The following is a 10973-nucleotide window of genomic DNA, read 5'->3' as shown; positions in this document are numbered from 1 at the left end:
TGACAGAAACATGTACCACTTGAACCACACCGTGTTGGTCTAAACTTAACTTAATTTCTTTTTAGCCCAAAACATTTTCATTATAAAATTACCATTACGAGAACAGGTAGTAAATTCAATGTCAAGTGAACACGGTAATGCAATTAAAAATGGTCTTCACTTTGGTTTGGAGATCAAGTATACATGTAGTTGTTAAAGAATGGTTCATTATTTAATAAAAAATTAATGACGGAAAACATCAAATGCAAACCATTTCAGTGTTTCATTGCCAATAAATGGCAAGCAATACATGCAACAAAACTCAATTCTCACAAGTTATTTACATAAGAAAAATATTAAAGAGTAGTACTGAGTTGCAAAATGAAGATTGTATACTTTCTTGTTAGCATCTTGGCTTTGGCATCCTCTCTTGCCTTTGCTTCTGACCCCAGCCCTCTCCAAGACTTTTGTGTTGCAATCAAAGACCCCAAAGATGGTGGTATGTATATATTCCTTAACTTTTAGTCTTGATTACTACTCAATTTTTATGCTTAAACATGCAAATGTTTCCTGCAAATATTAGACTTTTTGGTTTTAATTCTTTTTTTTTTTTTGGTTTTAGCGCTTGTAAATATAGAATCTTTTGTTTTGGTTCTTGGTGTTTCATGGTTTAGCTAGGTCATTACTAGAAACTATACTAAAATTTCTTTGATATAACTAAACTATGATTTGATACTTTGCAGTATTTGTGAATGGAAAATTCTGTAAAGACCCCGCACTTGTTAAAGCTGAAGATTTCTTCAAACATGTTGAAGCTGGGAATGCCTCTAATGCACTAGGCTCTCAAGTAACTCAAGTCACTGTAGACCAACTATTCGGACTTAACACTCTTGGTATATCTTTGGCTCGTGTTGATTTTGCGCCTAAGGGTTTAAACCCTCCTCACATCCACCCTAGAGGAACAGAGATCCTTATAGTACTCGAAGGCACTCTTTATGTTGGATTTGTCTCATCAAACCAAGACAACAACCGGCTCTTTACCAAGGTGCTCAACAAGGGTGATGTGTTTGTGTTCCCAATTGGTCTTATTCATTTTCAACTGAATGTGGGATATGGCAAGGCTGTTGCTATTGCTGGACTTAGCAGTCAAAATCCAGGAGTTATCACAGTTGCAAATGCTTTGTTTAAATCTGATCCTCTTATTTCTGACGAAGTTCTTACCAAAGCTTTTCAAGTGGATAAGAGCATAATTGATTATCTTCAAAAGCAGTCTTGGTATGACAACAACTAGTTAGAGAACATGATTAGTTGACTTTAGTCCTTCAATCACCTTGTGCAATCAACCTCTCTACTTATTATTATTGTATTAAATAAAATGCATGTGATTTATTTTAAAACATAGTTGTTTTGTTTTGAGTTTAATTTGGTTTAATAAGGATTGTTGTGATTTCTATATCCCATTCAGTATCATGTTAATTAGAATTATTCATGGGTGCTTTCTAGATAAGTTTTATCGTCAATGACACTATTATATCAGTTCCCAATATTCAGCCTTTGCGATTTTCTTCATAACAAAACATATGAGAATTAGCAAGAGTAGCACTTATGCAGCCAGAATGTGATCAATAATACTACCTCATATATTAGTTTAAATGTTGTCTTCATTGGCATCTAGGGCATCCATAATGCTAAGTTGATTTGTTGAAGATAGAAGCCTGACTCATATTCTATCAGTTGATTCTCTGCATAACAATGCAACAAAACAAAAGATATAGCAAGAGTACTATTCATGCAACCAGAATGCATTCAACTTCAATACTATTATTATATGACTGGGCTACTTATGATTAACTATACGACATGCAAAAGTGACATTATGTTGAACTTAAGCTACTTATGAAATGACATTTTCAAAGCCCTAAGACAAATGACAATGATTCTTTAAACTTTTCCGAAGTCCGATATAGAAATCTTAAACTGGAAGCCGAAAACAACCGAAAACATTTTAAAATCAAGCAAATAAAGACCAATGTTCTGCCACAATCCAATAGAACTTCAACATGAAGAAAATTGATGGAAGTCAAAGGTCACACTGAAGAACTAATAATAATCAAACCTTAATCTTTTAGAATATCCTGTTTGTTTTTTTGAGGGAGAATATCCTGTTTGTTTTTTTGAGGGAGAATATCCTGTTTGTTAAATTGCATGTTCCCACCGCACCTTCAGCAATCTAAATAACCATGTGTCATTTCTCTCATCTCTTTTACTTGTTTTGTTATTTATTTTAGCACAATATCTTTAGTTTTCATCTTTATTAAAAACTTTTATAAGCATTATATTTCTTTTGATTAAAATAATTTTTAAGTGCTTTTTCAAACCATTTTTGAAAGATCACAATCCAACACCTTTGTATCTCAGTTATCCTCTTTTGAACTATTGCTGGCATTTTCAAAAAATATAGAAAGAAGTTAGGAACCAAATTCAAAAGAACGATCCTCCCGCCTAGGCTCACATATTTATTCCCCCAAGTGTTTAGTCTCATCCTCAATTGCTCCAACAACGCTTCTTAAGTAGACAATTTCTTCAGATTTGATCCTATCGAAAGGCCCAAATAAACAAAATAGATTGTACATTCCTTACATTTCAAGAAATTTTAAGCCATCTCCATAAAACTCAATGGCGCATTCACTCCTATCAAGCAACTCTTATAAAAATTAACCTTCAATCCGGACGTCATCTCAAACCCTCTCAACAAAGCCTTCAAAGTCCAAACTTTAAAGAGTATATCTTGTATAAGCTTCAAAATGGATGACGTATCGGTATCCTTTCGTATCCTGCACCGATACATGCTAGATACTTCTCGATACGTATCGGGAAAAGTATCTGAAAATTAAATTATATATTTTATAAAAACAATTGTATACTTTTTAGATACATTGGGGATACACAGGGGATAGACGGTAGAAATTGATACGCTCATGATATGTTTTTATTATTTTTGTGATATATGTAATTGACTAGGTAACGGTGTTCTCTTTTTTGGATATATCATATATGTAATTGATTAACTGTCATTTTCTTTATTATCAATATTGCTTATATTTATATTTTTGTTGTTGTCCACCGTCTGTTTTGTGTTCTTTTGTTTGTCGGAGCCGCTGCTATTGTTGATTGTCGTGTGAAAGCAATTTCATTGTTGTGCCTTATCGTTGTTCTATGTCTGTTTGTTCTAGGTTTTGCGTATATTTTTTTGCTTTTTAGTTTTTGTGCCATAGTTTGTATTTACAGTTTTAATATGTAGTTTAAATTTAATTTTTTATTAAAGTAATATCCTGGTCGTATCGTATCTTGAATTTTAAAATTTTCCCGTATCGGTGTCGTATCGTATCAAGTATATGGGCTTCATTGCTTGATCCTCTTGCTTCCACAACTCCCCTGATTACATGATATATACCAACAAAAAAAAATACTCAAAACACCTATGGAGTTGTCCGGTTAAGGAAGAAAGCGAATTGCAATGACTTAAACCAAAATATTTTCCAACCCATGAGTAACTCACTCTAAACCTCTAAAGTCCACAAGTGACAAGACAAAGACTCGAAAACATAGCTAAAACATTATATATGAGGCGTCATCATATATTTCCGCAAACATTGATCCTCTGAACTTAAATCATCATTATCAGTATGGATTCATATTGCTTTATGTTAACTAGGCTTGTCTATTATTTCATCTTCACCAATGTTGTTATCCATCTCTTGATGTTGGTTTCCCTGCATATTATTTCCAACAATACCATCTTCTTGAATAGTGCTCTTAATTTTGTTTCCATCAAAATCTATGGTAGTCTCCCCAACAACTTCATTGTTGGCAATTCCTGTATTGGCATGTTCCTTGTCTTTAGAAGTAGAACTTTCTGAATCACAAATATCTTTACCTTGCTTCTTTTTGTTGTTATTTGACTCAACAAAGGTTTCATTGGGTTCCTATCTTGCATTTCTTCTCCTAGTATTTGCTTAATTTTCTACAATATTGTCGAAAGGAGATTTAGTTCCCTTACACTTGCTTACATCATGACCAATAATCATGCATTTTCTGTCAAAATCAAGCAACTTCTCATCGTCGAAGTCAACAAAGAAAGCAAATCTTTCTCTTTCAGCCAACATGGACACGATCAAAATGAAAAAACAAACGGTAAAAAATTTACATGTTAGTGACTGCATTCGTAAAAATTGGGGTTCCAATACTAATTAAAATTGCAAATATAGTACTTTAGGTCTCCAGTATTCCCATGATAAGACATAAATCCCAACCCATACCTGAGCTCTAGATTGTTGTTGCATGCTAGAGTTAAATCATGACTTCAAGCGAACAATGTAATAAACCCAAAGCTAATGTTCCAAGAACCTGTGATCTTACACTTTGTACAACTTGTACAGAAGAGAAAGAGAACTCATACAGCACCCTTTATCAAGCAAGGTCAACTTAAGGATTTCCATAACACTTGTAATTTAGCGCGCAAGGCATCCACACACGAAGGTGGTGTACCTTTCAGCCATATTCCTTTTTCATGCATATTGTACTTGCATGTCTCTATAACAGCCAAATATTCCTCCTTCAGGATCGTCATGGCAATATGAATTGTTGTTGACACACTTGTTGAAGTTGGCAATTGAAATTAAGGTTTTACTTCATTTAAATTTTTACTTATGAAATGAAATACTTTTATCTATATGAAGGGCATTTTAGAGAAATCTACTATATTATTAGAACAAAATATTTAAATAAAAAATTACTACTACTATTCCTAATTAGCAAGACATGTTTCTGTTTTTATTTGAACTTTTGGATCCTCGGTTGATTACTTGTTGACTAGGTTAATTCAGAAACGGTCATTCTATTTTGCCTTTGTGACATGTATTAGTGATGGCATGATTGCGACCAAATTACTCAAGAAATTGCCACATTAATTCCACAACTACTACACGATGTTTGAACTTTAATACTAATAACATGCAGTCATCAAAAGGTTAGTTTGCAAAATAGAGTGCAATTATAATTAAGTCTCCAGAACTGAGACAAAGTCTAAACTGATCTTATTTTGATTTAGCCCAGAGTTTTTCCATTATAAAATTATAATTAAAAGAACATGTACTAAACTGATCTTAATTTGGTTTAAAATCAGAGCCCTCTAGTTAATACATAATTATTTGTTGAAAGGGTACATCAGAAATGGTCTTTCAGTTTATTAATGGTACGCTTGTGCCAATTACTCGAATATTTTCCAAATTCCACCAACTTACCAAGAAAAATCCTAAATTTATCTTCTTTTTTTTAAACGGTACCGCAACGCATAAGTCAAATATTAATCATTTGAGATAATTGAAATTCATTTAAGGGATTGATCTCTACCAAGATATATTTTTGCTATACGCGTTAACCGAAGATCAAACCCCCGGATAAAATGGTTAAATGACCGAATCATATATCACTTGTGCCACACCGTGTTGGTCTACTCTTATCTTAATATCATTTAGCCCAAAACAATTTCATTATAAAATTACCATTACGAGAACAGGTAGTAAATTCAATGTCAAGTGAACACGTGGTCTTGACTTTGTTTTGGAGATCAAGTATACATGTAGTTGTTAAAGAATGGTTCATTATTTAATAAAAAATTAATGACGGTAAAGATCAAATGCAAACAACTATAATATTTCATTCTTATAAATAGCTAGCAAATACATGCAACAAAACTCAATTCTAACAAGTTATTTACATAAGAATATTAAAGAGTAGTACTGAGTTGCAAAATGAAGGTTTTATACTTCCTTGTTAGCATCTTGGCTTTGGCATCATCTGTTGCCTTTGCTTATGACCCCAGCCCTCTCCAAGACTTTTGCGTTGCAATCAAAGACCCCAAAGATGGTGGTATGTATATATTCCTTAACTTTAAGTCTTGATTACTAAATTTTTATGCTTAAATATGCAAATGTTTCCTGCAAATATTAGACTTTTTGGTTTAAATCCCTGCAAAAATATATATTTTTTTATTTTAGCGCTTGTAAATATAGAATCTTTTGTTTTGGTTCTTGGTGTTTCCTGGTTTAGGTAGGTCATTACTAGACACTATAATTTCTTTGATATAACTAAACTATGATTTGATAATTTGCAGTATTTGTGAATGGGAAATTCTGTAAAGACCCCGCACTTGTTAAAGCTGAAGATTTCTTCAAACATGTTGAAGCTGGGAATGCCTCTAACGCACTAGGCTCTCAAGTAACTCAAGTCACTGTAGACCAACTATTCGGACTTAACACTCTTGGTATATCTTTGGCTCGCGTGGATTTTGAGCCTAAGGGTTTAAACCCACCTCACATCCACCCTAGAGGAACAGAGATCCTTATAGTGCTTGAAGGCACTCTTTATGTTGGATTTGTCACGTCAAATCAAGACAACAATAATCGTCTCTTTACCAAGGTGCTCAACAAGGGTGATGTGTTTGTGTTCCCAATTGGTCTTATTCATTTTCAACTGAATGTTGGATATGGCAATGCGGTTGCTATCGCTGGACTTAGCAGTCAAAATCCAGGAGTTATCACCGTTGCAAATGCTTTGTTTAAATCTGATCCTCTTATTTCCGACGAAGTTCTTACCAAAGCTTTTCAAGTGGATAAGAGCATAATTGATTATCTTCAAAAGCAGTCTTGGTATGACAACAACTAGTTAGAGAACATGATTAGTTGACTTTAGTCCTTCAATCACCTTGTGCAATCAACCTCTACTTATTATTATTGTATTAAATAAAATGCATGTGATTTATTTGAATACATAGTTGTTTTGTTTTGAGTTTAATTTGGTTTAATATGGATTGTTGTTGTGATTTATTTGAATACATGATATTTGTTTTATTTTGAGTTTAATTTGGTTTAATAAGGATTGTTGTTGTGATTTCTGTTGGAACAAAATGTGTTTAACAATGAACCTTAAAGAGTTTTGATGATAACAAGGTATTAAAAATTGTAAATTGGACTAGCTAATATTTGTTCAAGTGTACAGGACCATAATTATAAAGTTACATCATCATTGGTTCTGAATGAGCAAATAAAGAGCAAAAGGAAATGAAGCTTAGATGATTCTGAAGGCAAAGCGCTCCTGAAGTCAAGCTGCTCCTGAAGAAATAGCGCTCCTGAAGTAAGCTGCTCCTGAAGAATAGTGCTTCTGAAGACAAGAGGTCCAGAAGCCACATCATCAGAAGCTGCGTCATCAGAAGCTGCAGAAGTCACATCATCAGAAGCTGCATCATCAGAAGCTGCCTGATCAGAAGCTATTTCACCAGAAGCTGAATCTCAACTGGATTTGCAAAAGATTCAAGAATTGAAGAATTATCAATGCAAAAGCTGTCTATTGGATTCGAAAACACAAACAAAGGATTAGTGGAGTTTTGCATCGGTCATTTCAAAGGTGTTTGAAGGCTTGTGCTTGCAATTTGGACGAAAGCGTTGACATTGTACTTTGTACGAATTGTACAACCACGTTCTCCACTACTCTGTTTTGTGTCCACGCTTCAAGACAAGAAAACAGCTCCAAAATACGGTCTCGCCTGCATAGATGTTCCTTTGGATAAGGAATGGATTTCAAATTGGTTCTTCATAGGACAACAACCAAATCAGGCAAAAGATCATTGGTGAAAGATCAAGCTTCAACAACGACTCTTTGGTGTGCTGGCAATTTCACAACGTCTCTTTCACACCTCTATATAAAGGAGTGAAGACCTAGAGAATTGGCAATGCAAGAACGCTGAACGAAAGACTCACAATATTTTCACAAGTACCAAACCTCTGCTGAAATTGTTCTGCATTCACTTAGAATTTCTGTGTCTCAAAGTCATATCTTAGAAATTCTTAAGTCCATTGAGTCTGTATCTGATTTGTATTGTGAGCACCTCTGATTGTATATCAAGTGTTCAACCTTAAACAATTTTCTGTGTAATTTTGTTTAGTTAGGAAGTCTCTTGCAGTTGTGCTTGAGCAGGAAGTCTCTTGATTGTGTTCTTGAGCAAAGGAAGTCTCTTGCTTGTGTGCTTGAGCATTGGAAGTCTCTTGCTTGTGTGCTTGAGCATTTGTAATCAGATATTACTCATAGTGAAATCTCCTTGGAAGTGCAAGGGGGACTGGACTACTTCCGGATTGTGGAAGGAACCAGTATAATTGCTTTGTGTCGTTCTTCTTCTCTCTCTCTGTTTTATTCCGCTGCATTTAGATTCTGATTATCACTTCAGAAGTTGTCTCGCTTAGCTTCTGATCAGTGTGTTCAGTTTTTAGGAGAAACGAAGAATTTTTCTAAAACACAATTCAACCCCCCTTCTTGTGTTTTTCTCACCTTCAATTGGTATCTAGAGCCTTGGTCTGTTGTGTAACACTTAACCGTGCAACAGTCAAAGATCTGAGAAAAACATGTCTACTCCTCCTCCTACTGGTTCTAGTGATACTAGCTATAAACATGTCTCACATGATTATGGTGATAGTAAGAAAACCAGTGTTGGAAAAGTTCCAAAGTTCAATGGAGATGCTGAAGAGTTCTCTTGGTGGAAGACCAACTTTTACAGTTACATCATGAGCCTGGATGAAGAATTATGGGATATTCTGGAAGATGGTGTTGGTGATTTAGTCCTTGATGAAGAAGGAGCTGCTGTGGATAGAAAGAAACATACTCCAGAACTGAGGAAACTTTACAAGAAGCATCATATTATCAGAGGAGCTCTTGTCACTGCCATACCCAAAGCAGAATACATGAAGATGAGTGACAAATCCACTGCTAAAGCTATGTTTGCTTCTCTCTGTTCAAATTATGAAGGGAGCAAGAAGGTCAAAGAAGCAAAGGCTCTCCTGCTTGTACATCAGTATGAGTTATTCAAGATGAAGGATGATGAAACTATTGAGGAGATGTACTCAAGGTTTCAAACCTTAGTTTCTGGGCTACAGATTCTAAAGAAGAGCTATGTTGCTTCTGATCATGTAAGCAAGATACTCAGAAGCTTACCTGCCAGATGGAGACCAAAAGTGACTGCCATTGAGGAAGCTAAAGATTTAAACACTTTAAGTGTCGAAGATCTTGTTAGTTCTCTCAAAGTTCATGAGTTAAGTCTTAATGAACATGAGTCTACTAAGAAGAGTAAATCAATAGCTCTTCCATCCAAAGGCAAGTCATCAAAAGCTCTCAAAGTGGTTGAATCTGAAGAGGAAGAACAGTCAAGTTCAGATTCTGAACCAGATGCTGCTGAAATGGCCATGCTCTCAAACAGACTTCAATATCTGGCCAAGAAGAACAGAAAGTTTCTCTCCAGAAGGGGTAACTCCAGAAGCTCAAAGAAAGAAGATCAGAAGGGATGCTTCAACTGTAAGAAGCCTGGACACTTCATTGCTGAATGCCCTGATCTTCAAAGAGAAAAGTCAAAGGACAAGTCAAAGAGGTCTACATTCAAACCAAGCAAACTCAAGAAGCAGATTATGAAGGTGAGAAAAACACAAGAAGGGGGGTTGAATTGTGTTTTGAAAAATTCTTCGTTTCTCTAAACAACTGAATACACTGATCAGAAGCTAAGTGAGATAGCTTCTGAAGTGATGATCAGAATCTAAATGCAGCGGAATAAAACAGAGAGAGAGAAGAAGAACGACACAAAGCAATTATACTGGTTCCTTCCACAATCCGGAAGTAGTCCAGTCCCCCTTGCACTTCCAAGGAGATTTCACTATGAGTAATATCTGATTACAAATGCTCAAGCACACAAGCAAGAGACTTCCAATGCTCAAGCACACAAGCAAGAGACTTCCTTTGCTCAAGAACACAATCAAGAGACTTCCTGCTCAAGCACAACTGCAAGAGACTTCCTAACTAAACAAAATTACACAGAAAATTGTTTAAGGTTGAACACTTGATATACAATCAGAGGTGCTCACAATACAAATCAGATACAGACTCAATGGACTTAAGAATTTCTAAGATATGACTTTGAGACACAGAAATTCTAAGTGAATGCAGAACAATTTCAGCAGAGGTTTGGTACTTGTGAAAATCTTGTGAGTATTTCGTTCAGCGTTCTTGCATTACCAATTCTCTAGGTCTTCACTCCTTTATATAGAGGTGTGAAAGAGACGTTGTGAAATTGCCAGCACACCAAAGAGTCGTTGTTGAAGCTTGATCTTTCACCAATGATCTTTTGCCTGATTTGGTTGTTGTCCTATGAAGAACAAATTTTAAATCCATTCCTTATCCAAAGGAACATCTATGCAGGCGAAACCGTATTCTGGAGCTGTTTTCTTGTCCTGTAGCTCGGACACAAAACAGAGTAGTGGAGAACGTGGTTGTACAATTCGTACAAAGTACAATGTCAACGCTTTCGTCCAAATTGCAAACACACGCCTTCAAACACCTTTGAAATGACCGTTGCAAACTCCACTAATCCTTTGTTTGTGTTTTCGAATCCAATAGACAGCTTTTGCATTGATAATTCTTCAATTCTTGATTCTTTGCAAATCCAGTTGATATTCAGCTTCTGGTGAAATGACTTCTGATGAGGCAGCTTCTGATGATGCAGCTTCTGATGAGATGACTTCTGCAGCTTCTGATGATACAGCTTCTGATGATGTGGCTTCTGGACCTCTTGTCTTCAGGAGCACTATTCTTCAGGAGCAGCTTACTTCAGGAGCGCTATTTCTTCAGGAGCAGCTTGTCTTCAGGAGCGCTTTTTCTTCAGGAGCAGCTTGTCTTCAGGAGCGCTTTTTCTTCAGGAGCAAGTTGCCTTCAGGAGCGTCCAAGCTTCAAATTTTTGTTGTTTCCATAGCTCTTTATTTGCTCATTCAGAACCAATGATGATGTAACTTTATAATTATGGTCCTGTACACTTGAACAAAAATTAGCTAGTCCAATTTACAATTTTTAATACCTTGTTATCATCAAAACTCTTTAAGGTTTATTGTTAAACACATTTTGTT

At 35.4% G+C, this 10973-nt stretch overlaps 2 protein-coding genes across 2 annotated transcripts; both read left to right on the top strand.

Moving 5' to 3' along the window:
• Positions 1-284: 284 nt before the first annotated feature.
• On the top strand, positions 285-1461 carry LOC146926449 (putative germin-like protein 2-1). Its single transcript, XM_085758806.1, has 2 exons — positions 285-478; positions 723-1461. Exons 1-2 carry the CDS (start codon positions 361-363, stop codon positions 1268-1270), a joined length of 666 nt encoding a protein of 221 aa, XP_085614932.1. The 5' UTR covers positions 285-360; the 3' UTR covers positions 1271-1461.
• Positions 1462-5718: 4257 nt separating this feature from the next.
• LOC146926448 (putative germin-like protein 2-1) lies at positions 5719-6846 on the top strand. The gene is made up of 2 exons (XM_085758805.1): positions 5719-5910; positions 6155-6846. The coding sequence occupies exons 1-2, from the start codon at positions 5793-5795 to the stop codon at positions 6703-6705; spliced, it is 669 nt and encodes a 222-aa protein (XP_085614931.1). The 5' UTR covers positions 5719-5792; the 3' UTR covers positions 6706-6846.
• The last annotated feature ends 4127 nt before the right edge of the window (positions 6847-10973 follow it).

This window comes from Medicago sativa, chromosome 4 (genome assembly GCF_051527215.1).
Source record: "Medicago sativa cultivar Bolivia chromosome 4, Bolivia_mono, whole genome shotgun sequence".
Classification (NCBI taxonomy): Eukaryota; Viridiplantae; Streptophyta; class Magnoliopsida; order Fabales; family Fabaceae; genus Medicago; species Medicago sativa.
Note: the sequence above shows the minus strand (reverse complement) of the source record. Positions and strands in the feature narration are given on the sequence as shown.